Genomic DNA, 21,507 nt, shown 5'->3' with positions numbered 1-21,507 from the left:
GCCTTCCACTGAGGACCTGTATACTGCACGAATCAAGAAGAGGGCCGTGAAAATATTTACAGACCCCTCGCATCCTGGACATAAACTGTTTCAACTCCTACCCTCAAAACGACGCTATAGAGCACTGCACACCAGAACAACTAGACACAAGAACAGTTTTTTCCCGAAGGCCATCACTCTGCTAAACAAATAATTCCATCAACACTGTCAAACTATTTACTGAATCTGCACTACTATTAATCTTCTCATAGTTCCCATCACCAATCTCTTTCCATTTATGACTGTATGACTATAACTTGTTGCTGGCAATCCTTATGATTTATATTGATATATTGACCATCAATTGTGTTGTAAATGTTGTACCTTGATGAACGTATCTTTTCTTTTATGTACACTGAGAGCATATGCACCAAGACAAATTCCTTGTGTGTCCAATCACACTTGGCCAATAAAAATTCTATTCTATTCTATTCTATTCTATTCTATTCTATTCTATTATGGCTAATTATTAGTTCCAGTACCAGGGGCAATATGCCTCTCAATACCAATTATTGAGAAACAAGAGCAGAAAATAGGTATTATTTGGGTTTGATTACAGTGAATATTTGGTTGGCTAGTGTAGGATGAACATGTTTAAGTGGACTCTTAATCTGATTTAGCAGGGCCCTTTCATAAATACTTGCAAATTAAGACATAGTGACCAAGTAATAAACATCATTATAGAAATAGCACACCTTTATTTAATATAGTAACTGTGCAGCTGCCCTGGAGTATTTAACATTAATGTTTACTGGATTTCAGCTTTTTAGCTCATTGAGTGCATGTTTATTTAGTGACCTCAGGAAAGCTACTAGACCATAATTTGCACAGCAATATTAATCCCATGCTCACTTACATGAAAACCCATCTTTTTGAATTTGGAATGGAGTCCCCAATCTTCTCCCCTTCCAATATAGTGGCTTAAAACTGCTTTCACCTCCATCCAATACAACTAGCCATACTGATTTCAAGTGGAAGAAATTATACTCAACAACTATCAGATATATGTTGGTTTTGAAAATGCTGCTTCAAGTAAAGACTCAGAGCCTCTTTGGCTAGTCTATATCTAGTCTAATCTCTTATGGCTAGTCTAGAGAAAAGAAGGACTAAGGGGTGACATGATAGCAGATTCCACTATTTGAGGGGCTGCCACAAAGAAGAGGGGGTCAACTTATTTTCCAAAGCACCAGAAGGCAAGACAAGAAACAATGGATGGAAAATAATCAAGCAGAGAAGCAACCTTGGATTAAGGAACAAAACCTTCCTAATAGTGATAACAATTAACCAGTGGAATAAACTGCCTCCAGAAATTGTGGATGGTTCATCACTGGAGGTTTTAAAGAAGACAGCCGCTTGTCCAAAATAGTATAGGATCTCCTGCTTGAGCAGGGGGTTCGACTAGAAGACCTCCAAGGTCCCTTCCAGCTCTATTCTGTTTGATTGACTCCAAGTTCGTCCCTTCCCGAGGAAAGTTGCGAGTCCCCGGTTGTATAGATGGCCAGCGGGGGCACGACTGTACAGGCTGCAAGGGGAAATCAGAAACCGTGGGCTACCGACCCACTACAGACTCTCTATTCGACTCCAAGCAATTACTCCCTTTCCATTTAAAGGCAATGGAACGTCTCTAGAACGCTGTTACGATCTGAGGTAAAGTATATGAAGATGAACCTGATTTTTGTGATGAGGCAACTACTGCTGGTAACAAAAAAGGGCATTAGGGCTCTCTTGGATTTAGGGTAAGCAAGCCTGAGAGCGCCCGGGCAAAACACCATTCAGGGATACCACCGAAGAACCCACCGAATCCCACGAGAGCCATCACGAACCCTCTGGTCGCGGGGGGGAAAGTTTCCCGAGAAAATAAAACCCGCGCCTCTCGGCCTTGAAAGAGGCCGCATCCACTGCGCCTCTTTTTTTTCTCTCCCCCCCGTTATTAGCCATCCGTACAGCTGCTGCCCGTACGCCTTTCGCACTCACAAGAAGTTTTCCATGGAGATTCTCACGATAGCGCCCTCGACGAACGTTGGGCTCGCGCTTCCTCGATCGCCCGATCGCGACTGGCTTTCCCTCGAGGTTCGTTTCTTCGAGCGATTCCTGCCGTCGCTGCTCCCCGCCGCCTCAGTATCCTCAGATTTACGCTTGCCAGAAGACGCCATCTTTGCCGCCTCCCGCAACAACTAATGCGAATTCTGAGATGGGCTAGGCGAGCGACAGTGTGCGCTCGATTCCCATTGGTTGCTCTGATCTTTCGTTAGGCTGCCGGCGGATGTCATTGGTTACCACAATCCCTCGTCTCGTGAGTGTTTCCGTTAGAAGAAAACAGGGGACCATTTCCTCATTTTTTTTCTGTTGCATACCGGCCCGGGAAAAAGCTCGAGAGATCTCAATGTCTATTGGATGGTGAGGAAAAAAAGGGCGGGAACAAGCGTTTTTACTGGGTGCGAAAAGCAGTGGGGCGTTTTTTCTGTGAAACCTTGAGCTTTTCTGGAAGCCGTTGTGCAAATGAAGCGTTACTCTTTAACAATTTGTAGTAGACATTTTAAGTACATTACGAATTAGGATTAGTAGATTTGGACGGCAGAAACTTGCTCTCCTGCTACTTTAGCGGTCGTTCCCAATTTACGCGAGGGAGAATTTTGGGGCCACTTAGAAAAAGCCTCTCCCTGATGAACCAAAAATAGTTGCTGATTAGGAAAGCGGGTAGGTAGGCGCGCTAGTTAGGAGCAGGGAAAAAAGTATCGTACAAAACTGACAAAGAATACATAGTTTCTAAACCAACCCGTGTCAGTGCAGAATAGGATTGCAAATCACAATTATCAATGAGTGTTACAGAAGTAACTATGGCAGAGGATGGGGTTGAACCCAAGCATCACATGACATTTATGTGATCCGTATCTAGCCAAGACTTCATTGCTTTTTTTAAAAATCCTCTTCGAATTTAGGATAAGATAAGGCAACTTGCCTTTCCATGGGAAAGTTGGTGTGCATCGTTTTTCGCCAGCTTCATGTCCTCCAGATTTGTAAACTATCCTGTCACTGGTTAATTGGGATTATATTCTAAAATATTTAGATCAGAGGGGTCCAATTTTGGCAATATTTTAAGACTTATGAATTTCAAATCCCAGAATCTCCCAGCCAGTATGCGACAAGTTCATCTGCAGAAGGATAAGAAAGGTGAATCGATCTTTTGATAGGAAAAAAAGGGAATAAAATGATGGTAAAAAAAATGACTTTTTGCTCCCTTTTTTTTCCTATCAAAAGTTCAGTTCGCTTCCTTTATTTTCCTGCACATGTGCTTATCTCATTCTGAAGTGGAGGTTGCAAGTCAAGATTAAAACTAGCCTAGTTTTTCAGGCGCTGTTAAACTTCAATTCTAGTGAGCATAATACCAATGTCTTGATTGTAGTTAAGACTTTCAGTCCTGCAAGCATATTAAGACAAAGGAATGAAAAGTATTAGTATGCTGTTATCTTCATCCTGGAGTTTATTTTGCTTCTATCTGCCAATTTTTGTTTGAGTTAATGATGTTATGTCTATCTGGATTGAATGGGCTCCAAGGAAATCTTCAAAGTTAATGATAAAAGTGAATTATTATTTTTGGCACATACCCTTACATACTTTTCTTTATAAATCACCTAATTCTACCCATCTGCTTTTCATTATTTTAATACCCACTTTTATTTGTGTGCAGCAAGAGGAAAACACTACACAGAAAAAGGAATCAAGCGCTTATAAATTTACTTAATTAGTGGAATGTCAAGGCCATTTGACTCCAGACAACTCTAGATGGTTGCATAATAAAAGGAATTAAAAACAAGATCATGAGTTTCTCAACCTCTGAAAGAAGGGAACACAACACAAAAAACACCCCAAGGGAAAAACAACGGGATAAACAGCCATCCTACCTCGAAACCTAGGACCAGAGCCAAGTTTTCAATGACTTTGAAAACACCACCATGGTAAGTTGTATAGATGTCTTTTCTAGCTTGCAGATGCTGTAACAGAAATAGCTTTCTAAGTTCTGATTAATTGAAGGGACCAGGAACCCATCCACTCTGCCAATTTAGGATCAGAATGGGAATGCTCCTGATCTCTTCAGCTAAATATGTCATCTAGTGGGATCAAAGAAGTATGCCTTTTCTGTTATGGTGCTTTAGGATAAATTTAGATTCTGAAACGACTAGGATGTGGCACTTAACAGGAAATTAATTAATTAATTAAATTAATGATACAGTATTCATAGAAGTGTAAAAATGGGCAAGATGGCAGATATTGCACTGTGATGCAAGCTCTACCCTTTTATATGTATACTAATGTGAAGGGAATGAAATTTGCATTTTTCTCCCTTACCACAGATGGTTATGATCCAATTCAGATCAATCTTTATTAGTCATGGACCAACACAAGGTACTGATCCACATATATATGATCCATTATATTCTCTCTCTCTCTCTCTCTCTCTCTATTCAGTGGTGAAATCTAAATTTCTTTCCTACTGGTTCTGTGGGCGTGGCTTGGGGGGTATTGTGACTGGGTGGGCATGGCTATATGACTGGGGGATCAAGACAGAAATTAACAATGTCCTGCTGGAGCAGGGTTGGACTAGATGACCTCCAGGTCCCTTCCAGCCCTGGATTATCTTCTGAATCTGCGTCTAATGCCAGGTTTGTAGCCCTTCCTTCCTCTCCTTTTTTCTCCCTCCCTCCCTCCCTTCCTTCCTTCCCTTCCCTTCCCTTCCCTTCCCTTCCTTCCTTCCTTTCTCTCTCTCTCTCATGAATCCACTTCCCCATTTTTTGCCTATACCCCCCATTTTTTGCCTAGCAGGCTTCAGCTTTTTTACCTTTTAAAAAATGCTTTTAAAAGTAAAAAAAAAAGCCTCTGCCGATCAGGCACATCAGCTGGGATCATCAGAGCCTTGTTTTAACTCTTTAAAAGCATTTTTTTTACAATCTCTTCAGCCGAAGAGGTTGTTAAAAAATGCTTTTAAAAGTTTAAAAAAAAAAGTCTGACGATTGCATGGCTCAGCTGGGCACGGGGGGGGGGGGGAGGTATTTTTGCTACCAGTTCTCCGAACCACCCGCCATTGCTACCGGATCAGTTGATCCGGTCCGGAATGGAAACATTTCACCCCTCATACACACACACATTTTTATTTCTCTGCTACACTATAGCAAACAGGCACTGTTCACTATTTTTTTGAAAAATCAGAACAGACAGGATTTTTGCAAGTTCATAAGTTATTAAACTAGAGGATGTTATTTTTTAAATCTCCACTAGATGTCAGGAGAATATCACAGGCAAGAAAGAAATGTATCAACAATTAAACCATTTACATCCTATTTTTGACCCCAAAAGATGATGGAATATACTGACAGCCTATAATAAACGATGTAAAAAATGTAATTCTATTTAAATGTGTAATGCAATAAAATAATTAGAAACGCTGCAATGAATGGTATTAACACAACTACTGTACTAACAATATTTTGTGGAACAAAATAATGGGTAAATGGATATCTATTTGAATTGGATATAAAAGATCTAGGTTTTGCATCCAATGTTATTCACTGCTTGGAGGCATGGTACAGGCACACTATATTCTTTTCTATAGCCTTTATGCAGATTGCAGATTCCAAAGAATAATGGGAGATTTTAGAAATTTTTTAGAGATTTTGGAAACGCTGGAGGAAATGTTAGATGTTCGTGTAATCCCAGTACTTGACATGACATTCATTCAATGGCATAATGAGCATAAATCAGGCAGGCTTACATTCCTAGGAAGATGTTAATACAGATAACATACAGATCATTCTTGCAATCATTTGAAAGGCCCCTTCTCCAAATTGCACAATTTGGAGAAGGAGGGTTTTGAGCGATTGCAAGGGCCCACTTGACATGTGGTGGTCTCTGTAGAAGGCCACACCCTGTATCAGCTGGGCATGTCTGTCAGAAAAACAACACAAATTGGACCCAGGCGTAGTGGGTGGGGAAGGGCTCAGGCAACTCAGCATGAGATGGGGAGAAGGCCTAGACCTCCCAGCCTGCAACAGGTTTACACGCACCTCTGGGCACTAAGCTCCCTAAACCTCCCATGTACTCCCATGCAAGGTACTCCATGCTTCAGTTAATGTTCCATCAGATTACTTAAGGCAGCTACTATGAAAGCCAGTATTGTGACCATTGAGAAAAATGATTATGTGGATGTTTTGCTTAACAATTTCTTTTACTTAATGACGAGGTTCCAGTCCCAATTGTGGGTGTAAATTACTTTAATCTGGATTTCATATGAATGGCAACAGAAAGCCAGGTACATAATATTAACAGAATTGTTTACTACAGCAATTGGCAAGTTATGTTACATTACAGACCGTATTTTTTTTCAAATACATTTCATAGCTAGCTAATTAAAGCAGTCTGGTCTGGCAGTTTCCACTGTAGGACGATTGTGGAAAAAACATCAATTTCATTTAAAAAAAAATACATTTCTAGCCACAGGTGGAGTTAAAGTGAATTAGAAACACATTTTATTAGATCAATTAAAATTATAGAAAAAGCATTTGTACACACATATACATCTATGAAATTCATGTCCCTCTATACCTATCACACACTCAACATTCAAATGGGTATCATTTGTTTCAAACAGGAATATAATATTTTGTGGTTAAATGTACCTTAAAGTCGTTCTTGACAAGTCTATCAAACTACTAATATATTAAAAAATAAAATTGCATCCCAAATAGTTTCCTCATATGTATGTTGTTCAATATTGGTATATTGCATTATATTTTATAGAACACTTACATAAATTTTATCTGTCAGCTGCAGCCTTGATAAATGGATTCATTATAATACTTATTAGCAAAAAACAGCACAATAATTAAAATATTTTATTGGTGAGACCCTTAAATTGCAAATCTATGCACATCATCTGGGAGTCACTGTCATTGAGCTCAGTGCCATGAATTTCTGAGTGGACATGCATAGGATTCCATGATATTTGGCACAACCAAAAAGATTCCAACAGATATTAGTCTTCCTAAATAATAACAGAAAGATTTGCAAACAACATATAAAATGTTAATAGTGTTTATAAATTTCTTTCATATTTCAGAATTTTTAACCAAATCCATTATTTGCCAACGAGGCATTCACTGAATGCAGATTTTATTAACACAATGACAGATTGTGTCCATTTTACTTTATATGTATGGCTGAAAATTCTTCTTTAAAAATCTATATTGAATTTTGCAAATTTGGTGCAAATTCAATAGCTCCTTAGAATAATTGATGTCACATGCAAAAAAAATATGCATAAAACAAAGTGAGAGAAACCCTGAGTCAATAACTTCATAAGCAAGGCACTAAATCTTTCCTCAGCAATTGCTGTGCCTTTGTGTCTTTTACAAAATAATCCAGTAGTTATTTTTAAATTTGAAAGTATGGACAAGTTTGTGCAGTTTGTAATGTAGAGAAGGCACTGGTATTCCATCGGCTTCTGCAGAGTTCAGTACTCTATTTCATTGAAATCAGCAGAATATCCTGACGACTGTAGTATAGTTTCTTCCATTTCTAAGAGGACAGAAAGAATATTAGAAACATCTGCATATTACTTTACAGATAAAAGTCATTTTGACTGTGCTACGATGCAGGGAAGGATAGTCTGAAGCCTAGCTATCCTTTCTTTCATGAATATTAAAGTAGAAATAATGAGAGCTTTAGCTCAAGAATGGTTTTGTGGGACTTCTGATAAATATATCATCTTTATAAATCTATAAAGAATAGCTTTTTTTGCCCAGGACCCCAAACCTCATGGTCCTGTCCACCATTAAACCATCTTTCCAAGCTGTGTCCATGTTTCCAGTGTCTTTCTCCCCACTTGGAACTGAACCCAGATGGACATTTCTTCCAACACACCCCCATCCAATCAGAGCACAAAAAAACCCCCATCCAATCAGAGCACAGCCAAACTCCCACCCAATCAGTTCAAACCCCCACTAGCAGTTAAAAAGGAAGAAACAGCTGCAATCACACATTGCTCCCAGAAGCACGAAGCTGAAGCCTGAAGATGACGAATGAGACTTCGTCGAAACGTCACCAAGACACTTCCAATTTTACGCGGGAGAAAACCCGAATAACCAAAGACACACACACACACACACACACACACACACATATAAAATTCAGTCAAATTAATTTTACCTTTACAAGGTCCTCTTTGAAATGAAATGTCATCTATAGCAATGTCACTTCTTACTGATATTCCATGAATTGCTTGAACAGTTGTCTCTTTTGTTTTCAAATTTTACACACACACACACATACACACACACATGGGAAGTTAGCACCCACCCCTCTTCTAGAAAAATGAAATATTCCCAGGAAATATTTAAAAGACAGCGTATTATGTTTTCCCTAAAGGAGAAACATGTTTCTAAAGACAAACTCAGCGCCTCAGCTCCCTGCTCCCCTCCCCCAGCAGATATTTCAATTTATCTACAAGACAAAGGCTGGGCCAGTTTATCTACAACACAGAAGACATGGCCCTCAAGTCATGATAGGATTAGCCCTCACTCAAGATCCAAACCAGGACAAAGCCATTAAATAGGAATTGCCCAAAGCCCCTTCATTATATCATCACCCAGCAAGATTCAACCAGGCCTGGGACAACCTAGAAAGTTACCCCTGCATGGCCCCATGGGAGTCTGACAAGCAATCAGAATACATTTCTTACACAGAAACAGAAAGCTCTAAGGTGGGGCCCAAGAGAGGGTATAAATCTCTCTCTCACACGTGTTTTTTTTGTCCAGAACCTCAAACCACATGGTCCTGTCCACTATTAAACCATCTTTCCAAGCTGTCTCCATGTTTCCAGTGTCTTTCTCCCCACTTGGAACTGAATCCAGATGGACATTTCTTCCAACATGTATATTTAATTTACCATATCTATCTATCTATCTACCTATCTAGCAAATTCAGTCAAATTAATTTTACCTTTACAAGGTCCTCTTCGAAATGAAATGTCATCTATAGCAATGTCACTTCTTATTGATATTCCACGAATTGCTTCAAATATAATCTGCATTTTTTAAAAAAAGCATAATTTATGAATACAGTTTGAATTGTATAAAGTATTCTACATGCAAGATATTAATTTTGATATGTATGTAAATTTTTGCTGTTTCTCAAAAAAGAGTAAACTATCATAACTAAATAAAGTAGAAGAAAGCTCTGTTAAATGAATATCTCTCCTGCCCTCTCCAAGTCTGTTCTGGAAAGTTTGATGATCCTTAGGAATAGGATTCTCCTATTTTATTTCCCAGGAATAGGATCGTCCTATTAAATAGAAATGTGGAGCTGTTCAAAATTTACTGTTAAAATATTAAATTTGTTCCATTAATATCTTTTTGTTATTTGGGCTTCTTTTCTCCTCTCTCAGATTCTCCTGAGAAGTCTAACTTTTCATAAAGATTGATCAATCTTTAAGACAAACTTTGAGGCCAAGAAAATCCCACCACATAAGTTTCTTTTGAGATATATTCTGTTGTCCCTTCCCAGGAATTATTTATATATCTTTCCTCTCAATGAGTGAACCTTTTTTTAAAAAAATGTAACGTTTCTTCTCATATATTTTCATTTTTTTTAATTAGAGGAGAAAGGGAAAATTGTTCTTTATCCTCCTGGCAAGCCACATGATAGCAGAGGCATCTTACACACCAAAGTAATGATCTTCCACATTTTTTGTACTCTTTGTCTTGTTCAGCAAGGAATAACTTCAGCAAGGAGCCTCTACCTGTGCCTTCATTAGCTGGATGTAAAGGCTCCACCAGCCTTACGTTTACTTGGAGGCCTGAAGGCCACTACTCCAGATTCAGAGCAAACCTGTACATATATTTTTTAGAAGAATTTACTTTTAGAAGCAAGAAAAATATATTCTTCTCCCAACAGAATAACTTTCCTTTCCTTCTTTGTGTCCTTCTTAAATCTATTCTGGGGAGTTGAAAGACGGTTCATGAACACAGATCTGTACATACTTGGACTGAACCATATTGGCTGTTTTCTCAAAGAAATGTATAACTGTTGCTTTGAATTTATATTCCTGAATCTCTTCCTTCAGACTATTATATGTAACTGAAATCCAAACTGTACAACATTAGATCTACACATTTAAATTATCTAAAACTGGATAGAGAGATATATAGTTAGTACTATGAGCAAGTACCCAATTGAAATTGTTTGCTAGATTTGTGAAGTGTAAAGGATAAATGTTTTATCGAATTTCTCTTTTTGTGTGTATAATTTTTAGACTACTTGAAAAATGGTTATACAGTGAAGGGTGGAGCATTTCACAAACATCTCCTTCAGTATCGCCTTCCTAAGTAAGGACAAAAACATTGCATAGCATCTATGAGAATATCTACAAAAATTTCTCCTAAATATAATTTCTAAAGCAAATTCTCCATCAAATTAAATAAGAACCTTAGGGAAAAAATACATGCAAATTTCTGTGCATCAAATCTGATACAGTTATGATTTTTAATGACAGGCTTATTTTAGTTGCTTATACAATCAATTTAGATTCAATTAATTGAAAACTATCCAGTGCTATTTTAAATTGGCATGCTTCAGTCTCATTTTTTCCTTACAAGTCTTTACAACTGTTACTGGCATTTAACAAACTTGTCAACTGGAGAATTATCTCCCCAAATTTTCTGGGCCATAAGTTAAACAGATACTGATTCCTATAAAGGGCTTGTTAACTTACCTGATGAGATTTATCACATGTATATTCTATTAGGCCCCTTAACCATGAGATGCTTTGTTCACCACGTCTTCTCCAGATGAGGATCTCCTTTTTAGAACCATGCATTTTCAAATAAACATTTAACAGTCCGGTCCCGTGTCCATACATATGATAAAAAAATATAAGGCACTGATGTCCAAATGTCTTTCGTAATAACCTTGAAATAAGTTGTGCCTTCTGTCCATAGATCATATTAGAAGCTTCTATATACATGTAATGTCCTTCAAAAAGAAAATATATGAAAGTATATTTTAAGAGATTTTATCATTCATATAGAGTGATTTAGATGTCTGAATTTTACTAGAAACAACCATCTCCTTTCCATCACTTTTGAGAGGATTTACACCTCAAAAGTACATGTATATTCAACATTTATTATTCTATGATTTATCTATCTTGGCAGTTATTGATCTTTTCCAATATGAATTAACTTCTCTCAAATCTTACCCAAAATTATCGGAAAAGTCTGGAAAAAGTACCGTAACAATTGTCTTATTTAACATAACATAACATAACATCAGAGTTGGAAGGGACCTTGGAGGCCTTCTAGTCCAACCCCCTGCCCAGGCAGGAAACCCTACACCATCTCAGTCAGATGGTTATCCAACATTTTCTTAAAAATTTCCAGTGTTGGAGCATTCACAACTACTGAAGGCAAGTCGTTCCACTTATTAATTGTTCTAACTGTCAGGAAATTTCTCCTTAGTTCTAAGTTGCTTCTTTCTTTGATCAGTTTCCACCCATTGCTTCTTGTTCTACCCTCAGGTGCTTTGGAGAACAGCCCGACTCCCTCTTCTTTGTGGCAGCCCCTGAGATATTGGAACACAGCTATCATGTCTCCCCTAGTCCTTCTTTTTGTTAAACTAGACATACCCAGTTCCTGCAACCGTTCTTCATATGTTTTATCCTCCAGTCCCCTAATCATCTTTGTTGCTCCTCTCTGCACTCCTTCTAGAGTCTCAACATCTTTTTACATCGTGGCGACCAAAACTGGATGCAATATTCCAAGTGTGGCCTTACCAAGGCATTATAAAGTGGCACTAACACTTCACGTGATCTTGATTCTATCCTCTGTTTATGCAGCCCAGAACTGTGTTGGCTTTTTAACAGCTGCTGCACACTGCTGGCTCATATCTAAATGGTTATCCACTAGGACTCCAAGATCCCTCTCACAGGTACTACTATTGAGCAAGGTACCACATATACGGTACTGGTGCATTTTGTTTTTGGCCTAAATGTAGAACCTTACTTTTTCACTGTTGAATTTCATTTTGTTAGATAGCGCCCAATGTTCAAGTCTGTCAAGATCTTTCTGTAACTTGAGCCTATCTTCTGGAGTGTTGGCTATTCCTGCCAGCTTGGTGTCATCTGCAAATTTGATGAGTTCCCCATCTATCCCTCGTCCAAGTCATTGATGAAGATGTTGAAGAGTACTGGGCCTAAAACAGAGCCTTGGGGTACTCCACTGCATACTTCCTCCATGTGGATGTAGTTCCGTTGAGGACTACACGTTGAGTGCGGTTGGTCAGCCAGTTACGAATCCATCTGGTGGTGGTGCTGTCTAACCCACATTTTCTACTTTATCTAGTAGTAGGTTATGGTCTACTTTATCAAATGCTTTACTGAAGTCCAAGTAAATTATATCACAGCATTCCTCTGGTCTACTAATTTTGTCATTTTGTCAAAGAATGCGATAAGATTAGTCTGGCATGATCTGTTTTGACAAACCCATGTTGGCTTTTGGTTATTACTTTGTTTGCTTCTAGGTGTTCGGTGATTCGTTGCTTGATTATCTTTTCCAGAATCTTCCCGGTATTGAGGTCAGACTGATAGGTCTGTAGTTTCCTGGATCTGTTTTTCCTTTTTGAAGATGGGAACTACATCAGCTCTTTTCCAGTCCTCTGGCAGCTCCCTGTGCTCCAGGATCTTTGAAAGATATAGTTCAGTGGTTCTGAGATCACGTCTGCCAGTTCCTTCAGAACCTTGGGGTGTAATCCATCCGGTCCTGGTGATTTGAACTCGTCTAGGGTAGACAGGTGTTCACTTACCATTTTCTTCCCTATTTTAACTTGTGTTTCTAATCTGTTTTTGTAGTGCTGTTTTTGATAGGTTGGATTGTTTTTCCTTTTGTGTAAAGACAGATGCAAAATATGAGTTAAGTAGATCTGCTTTCTCCTGTTGCTTGTCATCTTCTTGCCACTTTCTCCCAGCAATGGGCCAATTGTTTCCTTGACTTTTTCTTGTTTTTAACATGTTGGAAGAAGCTTTTTGTTATTTTTACTTTTGTCGCTAGCCTTTGTTCATTGTGAGCCTTAGCTTTCCTCACTTCATCTTTACAGGCTCGGGCTATTTGCTGATATTCTGCCTTAGTTATTTGCCCTCTTTCCACTTTTTATATTTGTCCTTTTTGTCTTTCAATTTGTCAGATAGTTCTTTATGCATCCATGCTGGTTTCTTTTGTGATCTACTATTTTTCTTCTTCATTGGTATTGTGTTAGACTGTGCTTTTATAATCTCACTTTTCAAAATTTCCCAAGCTTCTTGAGTTGTTTTCCCCCTGAGGATTCTCATCCATTGAATCCTTCTCAAGCTCTCTCTAAGTTTATTGAAATTAGCTCTCTTAAAGTCCAAGACTCTAGTTTGACTTTGTTCTACTACTTGTATTTGCTTAATGTTGAATTCCAATATTGCGTGGTCACTTGCCCCCAAGGTTCCTGTAGCTTCAACACCTTCTATCATTTCATCTCTGTTAGTGAGAATTAAGTCCAATATGGCTGATCCCCTTGTCGCCTTCTCTATTTTTTTGGGAAACAAAGTTGTCTGCTAGGTTTGTTAGGAACCTGTTGGATCTTCCACTTGGTGCAGAGTTTGTTTCCCAGTTGATGTCAGGGTAGTTAAAATCCCCCATTACTACTGTGATGTGCTTCCTACATACCTTAGTTAGCTGACTAGCAAAAAGTTCATCTACTTCCTCTGTTTGGTTGGGTGGCCTATAGTATAGACCTATGGCAATATCGTTTTTCACCCCTTTTATATTGACCCAAATACATTCAAGATGATTTATTAAAGAACATTTAGGATAAAATTTTATTAGCATAAAAATTAAAAAATGAAGGAATAGTTTTCTCTATTTTTAAGCATGGAAATCCTGATCTGAATGTTTAATAGAAAAGAATAAGTATTGAGTGTTCTCATTTAGATTACAAATCTATCTTGGAATAAAACCTGTTCTTATTTGATATTTCATTATACTGTTTAGATCACTTATCATCATTTAAACTATAACTTACCTACCCCAGTAGTGTGGTCTCCTATTGGACCAGTATAAGATGTAGGAGTTGGACTTCTTCTCCTATGCCAACCATGCCGATTTCTTGGTTGCAGAGTAAATGCACACTCATTTTTTTCAAAGGTACATTCTCCAGGAAAAACAGGTGGTATATCTACCAAACACATAAAGTAAAATGCAGTTATGTTTAAGTATATTTAAATATATCTAACTGACCTGTGTAAAACTCCTGGTATGGATAAGGCTATCCGTTTTATTCAACTGGACTTGGTATAGATACTGCTTTTCTATCTTAATTTACTAATTTGATGTTCCTTTACTCATTATTTTAAAAAAAGCAACCAATACCACATTACATTTTCTGCTTTCTAAAAATTCCAGATATTATTTTTCTAAGTAAATATGATTTTTCATTTAAAATAGACGTTATAAGTAATAATATTTACTTAGTTGCACGTTCTATAATTTGGCTTAATATTGCTAAGATAAGTGGTAGTTACTAATAGAAAAACCATGTAACTATTCATGGGTTAATTAATTCAAATTTCATTTGAATTAATTAAACCATGAACTCAATCTCTTGAGTTTACTCATGATTTATTAATTTGTCTTGTCACAGCCAAATGTGACCGTAGCAATTTACAAAGTACCATGTTTCCCCAAAAATAAAACCCTGTCTTATATTTTTTTGCCACCAAAAACAAAAAGGCACCAGGCTTTATTTTGGGGTGGGGGATTCGTCCACTGACTCACCTCACTTGTGGGTGTCGCCCCTGGCCTCCTTTTCGCTGTCAGAGGCCTTCAAGAACTTCTTCGGCCAGCAAGGCTTGCTTTCTTTTCTTTTTTTTTTTAAATTTTATTTTCCATAATAATTTCAACAATTTGACCAGTGTACAGTACAGTCAATTATCCAACAGTTAATCCTTCCCATAAGTTGTACTCAATCGGGCCTGCCCAGCCGCCTCTCCCTTCCTTAATTCTTTCTACCCTTCTCTACCTTCTTCTACTTTCCCCATCCTTCCTCCTCCTCACTTTCCTGCTTCCTCTCCTCCTTCCCACTTCTCACTTCCACCCTTTCTAACCCTCTCACTTCCCCTCCTTCTTCTCCTCCTATCCCTTCTTCCCCCTCCCTTCTTTCCTACCTACCTACCTACTTTCTTCCTTCTCTCTACTCCTCTCTCCCTATCCTTTCCCTTCTGGAGTGGTTGCTGAGCAGCCCCGACTTTACACCATTCCAATTTATTTAATTCTTCAATTATTCCTGTACATTGGCAATCAATCATTTGTAATCTTTCCCCCCCCCCTTCGGCCAGCAAGGCTTTCTTGAAGGCCTCTGCAGCCAATCACCAGCCACAGAGGTCTTCAGCAAAGGGCTTTAGGAAAGCCTTACCGGCTGCAGAAGAAATGGGCCGAGGTGTGCGAGTCCTGGCTGCAACTGTCTGAAGGTAAGTAGTAGGGCACCCACATCCCCACCATAACTTAATTTTTACGGTGCACCCTGGAGTAGGCGGGGTCTTCATTGGGGTTTATTTTAGGGGTAGGGCTTATATTGGGCACACATGTAAAAATCAAGCTATGACTTACTTTCCGAGTAGGTCATATTTTCAGGGAAACATGGCACATAGAGAATAAAGCATTCATAAAATTCTAATTTAAAATGGCTTAAATCAGTTAAATCACATAATAATGGAATAAAAACATGGACTATCATATTGAAACCATATATGCATTAACAGCTAATTCTACATTATACAACTAAATTTTTGGTATTTTGCTAAAGCTAATCAGAGATAGCGCTAGTCTGATTTTGGGGGACTACCACTACTATGAGGAACATCTTTCTGGAGCCCTGTTACTTTCAAAAATGCAGAACATTTAACTGTCAATCGTTCAGGACAATTCCTACAATAGGTTGGATTCTTATTTTATATATATATGGAAACAGACAGACATAGACATAATGGACATTTATGCTAATGGAAGGTACCCATTTCCCCTGTATTTAAATCCCAATTGAAATGCAGGTCTGGTCAATTTTTTTCTAAGGGTAATTATAGGAGTGTTTTGGAATTTGATAGAAGAAATTCTGTTTCTTTATAGGAATTTCTTGGGCATACTGAACACTCTTTGTACTCTTATTAGTTCCAATGCATGTGTCTCTACTCAAGCACTAAAACATGAATAAATTGTGAATTTGCATCCACACCATTAAAATGAAGATAAGCATAGTTTTAAAACTTAAATCTATATTTCCATCCAATATGGAATAGTGTATGATAACCTAAAACAAATACCCTGTTTCCCCCAAAACAAGACATCCCGATAATAAGCCCAATCAGGCTTTTGAGCGCATGGCAATAAGGCCAAGTATTTCACGGTTCAAAAAAATATAAGACAGGGTCTTATTTTTGGGGAAACACTATATATATATATATATATATATATATATATATATATATATATATATATATATATGTATGTATGTATGTATGAATGTATGAATGTATGTATACATGTGAGTTGGTCTATTGGTTTTTAAAGTAGTTCTGTCACGAGGCCTGATCTTCAGGCAGATTTCTGCTTCTGGGAGCAATGGCGTGATCACATGCTTCCAGAAGCTTGAAGCCCGAAGATGACGAATTATCGATGCCGACTTCCATTTTTCAGAAACCCGAATAACCAAAGACCTACATACAAACACCCGCGAAAACCTCAGAAAACAAATATATATACACATACATACATACATACATATATATATATATATATATATATATATTTTCTGAGGTTCAATCAGATCAAAACCCCACTAGCAGTTAAAAGGAAGAAACAGCTGCAATCACATTTCTCCTAGAAGCACGAAGCTGTAAACACCTAGCCTGAAGATGACTATATATATGTGTGTGTGTGTGTGTGTGTGTGTGTGTGTGTGTGTGGAAAGTTATGCAGAACTTTAATATCAGAAAGTTTACATCAATGGCAATAAATATACATACTACAGATTTGAAATGTAATTAATTTTACCAGCACTTTGACAGCTTCCCAAATTCACTGATATATCATCTAATGCCACTATTCCACAATCCCAAAAGTTTCTACACCAGCTCAGAAACACCACCTGAAATGTGCACAAAAATACAGTCAATCTTAATTTTTCCAAGCCCATTTCCCCCAAAATGCTCTTTTAATGAGTTGACTTCTATAAAGCATTTGAAAGAGATGCTTTATAAAGCATATTAAATATTTGCACCCATAGTCCTTGAACTGCTTCAACATCCCTTGAAATTTGCTTCAAAGGATGTCAGTACGTATGGGCATTCATTCACTTTACTCATGATCTTAAAACAAAATGTTCTCAATCTATGTACATATCACAGACAGTAAGAGACAAATCTTGAAGCTAACATTTTCCCAATATTCATGCAAAAAAATGTTTTGCTTACTACAACTAATTTACAAACAATTTCTAATGCTCTGAATATATGAAGCAATCAATTTGTATTTCTTGCATTATTTTGTCAGTTACATGCAAAGAAGATATAAGTATAAAAGATTGCTAACTTTCATTAATAAAACAGCTAAGAAATTCCTAGCAAATTCTATGGTATTACTAGAACTTGAAACATGTATAGAATATTTATATTTGAGGTTATTGTTTCAAATTATATTTGTTCTGTAGGTGAAATAAGTATACCAACAATTGAAGTAGAAATATTATTCAGGCATTTGATACTTTCCTCAAAAGAATACAATAATGATATGTGGAGTCCTTGATACTCTCTGGCTTGATTTTACAAATGTTTCATTACCTGATTACGGTAGGTAATTTTGTTTTGTTTTTCTTTTCAAATGGCAGCTATTGGAATTTTATGTAGGCAGTTTTCTGCATATTGCCAGAAGAATCTTTCAATTCCCTACCATCTAGGTCCAAAAATAACTTTCAGTCAGAGAACCAATGCCATTTCCATTCCATGACCAGATCAGAATCCTTATTGGTAGAGATCTAGATAATCTGCTTCCTATAAGGAAGGGGCTTCTTCAGGAAAGAGTTGCACTCATAACGTCCCCCATAGCAGATGACACTAAGATTTACCTCTCTCTCTGTCTCTCTCTCTCTCTCAACAATGTCTAAAAAACACCACTAAAAGCAATTACAATAGCAAATTTATCTGGTTAAAAGCATTATGGAAACAAATTGGTTTCCAGCCAGAACTGTATATAGAAATGATATTAAAGTTCTTTTACAAAAGTGTTTTGTAAAATTTTATTGTGATTATATTATTGTTTCTGCAGAAAGCAACATTGTTCAAACATGGCTGAAATTATGGTCCTTGGTGCTCTCTGAACTTGGTTTTCTTGCAGACATTTCATTACTAAACTAGATAACCTAGTTTGGTAATGAAATGCCTGCAAGAAAAATACCAAGCACAGAGAGTACCAAGGACCCTAAAGTTCAATCCCAAAATACAAATATTATCTTCTATCAATGGCTGAAATTTCATAAGCAACTCAATATTTCAATTTTTTTTTTGTTTACATTTATACCCCGCCCTTCTCCGAAGACTCAGGGCGGCTTACAATGTATAAGGCAATAGTCTCATTCTATTTGTATATATGATTTAATGTCCTTTATACTTGCTTTCTAGAAAAAAAATTCCCTGAATTCTATAAAAAGCATATAATAGCAAGGAGTGTGTTCTTTTATACTAAGAATTAAGATCTTGTTACAGACAACATGAGAAGTATAATGAAAATTAATATAAATAATATAAATTCTCAATTATTGCATTTGATTTAATTACACAAAGCAATTACACAAATGTTCTAAAATCGTGTTTTTCAAGTAGCTCATTAATGTTAGTGGCCAGTTTCTTCTATATTATATATTGTAGTGCCAGTAATTGGTTTAGAGAGCTAATTTCAAATAGATACTCCAGAATGTACTCATCCCTGGAAATCAAGTCTTTCATTATTATGCTTTACAGCTTTTCCAGCTGAAATGACAGAGATTGAATATTAAATATTCACTATTTCTTATTTGAGGAAAAATGCAGAATAAAATACATTATCAAAAAGAGTTTCTGATGGCTGAAATTTTTAAATTGGAGAAGAAAGCAACGGAAAGATCTGATTCTCTTGTGCTATGTGACATTCAAGGATGGCCAAGACTGAACTTGGCTGCTGAGGGTGTTTACTATTTCTATAGACACTTGGAAAGGAAAAATTAAAGTTGCATAAAATGAGCTGCAGGGAAGATGAAGTAAATGCTGGTTGTGATCTACCAGTATTTATGCTATATGTAGTATACTATAATAGACTAGTATAAAGATTCTAAACTTAGAATCTTTTGATCTGCAACATATATTCCTAGATAATATAAGCAAACATTACATTGCTGGCCATGGAAATAGTTATTCATTTTACTCTATGCACACAAACAACATTATTAATACATTTGTCACAATTGGTATTGCTTTCCATTTGGATCAAAATTATTAAAACAGGATGTATACACTTCTCTCTGGTACAGTTTAAAAATCATGAATTTACTAATATCTTCAGTATGAATAGAATATTTGCATATAAACTGATCTTCAGGTGAAAGGTTTCAAATTTTCCTAACATGATCCCTCTTGTTAGTCAACAAAAGTTTCAAATATGCTATTCAGTGTCCACTGATTTGTCATTAGAAGGATTCTAACTAAATGAATCTAAACAAAGAAGCAGTACAACCAAACCATATAGTGACTGCCCTTCTATCTGTGGTCAAGAAAATGAAAGACAGAATACATTGGTTGTTAGGTGATTTCATTTCTTGAACAATATGGTTTTCTTCAAAGATATAAACAGCCAGAGAATCTCTCATTTTGTAAAAATATTGTAAGTTTTCTGGCAGAGTTGGACAATGTATCCAGGTTATGTAAATTTTGCCCTATCTCCCAAAGGACTCAGGGCGGTTTACAGGCATATAAAAACATCAATATACAAATTAAAATAATCATTAAAGACTTATTCTAATGCCAATAATTAATAATACCAATTATTAAAAATAGAAATATAAATATTAAAATCAATTTAAAACCCTCTAAATTTAAAATCTAAGCCAGTCCTGCACAGATGAATAAATGTGTCTTGAGCTCGACGGAAGGTTCAAGATCTGGAAGTTGGCGGAGTCCTGGGGAGTTCGTTCCAGAGGTGGGAGCCCCACAGAGAAGGCCCTTCCCTGGGCGCCAGCCAGCACACTGCCTAGCTGACGGCACCCTGAGGAGTCCTCTCTGTGAGAGCGCCAGGTCGGTGAGAGGTATCGCAGTAGGCGGTCCCGTAGATAACCCGGCCCTATGCCATGGGCGCTTTAAAGGTGGTCACCAAAACCTTGAAGCGCACCCGGAAGGCCACAGGTAGCCAGTGCAGTCTGCGCAGGATGGGTGTTACATGGGAGCCACGAGGCTCCTCTATCACCAGCAGCTGCATTCTGGACTAACTGTAGCCTCCGGATGCCCTTCAAGGAGCCCCATGTAGAGTAATCCAGGCGAGGCGTCACGAGGCGTGAGTGACTGTGCATAGGCCTCCCGGTCCAGAAAGGCGCAACTGGCGCACCAGGCGAACCTGGTAGAACGCTCTCCTGGAGACGGCCGTCAAATGATCTTCTAGAGACAGCCGTTCATCCAGGAGGCGCTAAGTTGCGCACCCTCCATCGGGCCAATGACTCGCCACCGATGGTCAGCCGGATTTAGCTGACTGTACCGGGATGCGGCATCCACAGCCACTCTGTCTTGGAGGATTGAGCTTGAGCCTGTTTCTCCCCATCCAGACCCATACGGCCTCCAGACACCGGACAGCACTTGATAGCTTCATTGGGGTGGTCCGGTGTGGAAAAATACAGCTGGGTGTCATCAGCGTACAGCTGGTACCTCACACGAACCACTGATGATCTCACCCAGCGGCTTCATGTAGATGTTGAACAGAAGGAGTGAGAGAATCGACCCCTGCGGTACCCCACAAGTGAGGCGCCTCGGGCTCGACCTCTGCCCCCCTGTCAACACCGTCTGCGGCCGGCCGGAGAGATAGGAGGAGAACCACCGGTAAACGGTGCCTCCCCCTCCCCATCCCTCCCACCCGCGCAGCAGGATACCATGGTCGATGGTATCACAAGCCGCTGAGAGTCTAATAGGACCAGGGCAGAGGAACAACCTATCCCTGGCCCTCCAGAGATCATCCACCAACGCGACCAAAGCCGCCGTGCTGTAACCGCCGGGGAAACCGGACTGGAACGGGTCTAGATAGACAGTTTCATCCAGGTGCGGGAAACTGATATGCCACCACTCTCTACAACCTTCGCCGCGAAGGTTGGAGACGACGATAATTACCTAAAACAGCG

At 38.2% G+C, this 21,507-nt stretch overlaps 2 protein-coding genes across 2 annotated transcripts in view; both read right to left on the bottom strand.

Moving 5' to 3' along the window:
* SMC5 (structural maintenance of chromosomes 5) overlaps positions 1–2,334 on the bottom strand; it is a 47,016-nt gene extending 44,682 nt beyond the window's left edge. The window contains exon 1 of the mRNA XM_058165595.1: positions 2,014–2,334. Within this exon, the coding sequence (XP_058021578.1) occupies positions 2,014–2,192 (179 nt within the window). The 5' untranslated portion in view covers positions 2,193–2,334. The remainder of the gene's footprint in view (positions 1–2,013) is intronic.
* A 3,944-nt stretch (positions 2,335–6,278) lies between these two features.
* Positions 6,279–21,507, bottom strand: part of MAMDC2 (MAM domain containing 2) — a 73,130-nt gene continuing 57,901 nt past the window's right edge. The window contains exons 9-14 of the mRNA XM_058168059.1: positions 19,113–19,123; positions 17,154–17,310; positions 14,131–14,283; positions 10,802–11,061; positions 9,031–9,115; positions 6,279–7,608 (exon numbers count right to left, since the gene is read on the bottom strand). Of these exons, the coding sequence (XP_058024042.1) occupies positions 7,544–7,608; positions 9,031–9,115; positions 10,802–11,061; positions 14,131–14,283; positions 17,154–17,310; positions 19,113–19,123 (731 nt within the window). The 3' untranslated portion in view covers positions 6,279–7,543. The remainder of the gene's footprint in view (positions 7,609–9,030; positions 9,116–10,801; positions 11,062–14,130; positions 14,284–17,153; positions 17,311–19,112; positions 19,124–21,507) is intronic.

The sequence above is a fragment of the Ahaetulla prasina genome, chromosome 2, assembly GCF_028640845.1.
Source record: "Ahaetulla prasina isolate Xishuangbanna chromosome 2, ASM2864084v1, whole genome shotgun sequence".
Lineage (NCBI taxonomy): Eukaryota > Metazoa > Chordata > Lepidosauria > Squamata > Colubridae > Ahaetulla > Ahaetulla prasina.
Note: the sequence above shows the minus strand (reverse complement) of the source record. Positions and strands in the feature narration are given on the sequence as shown.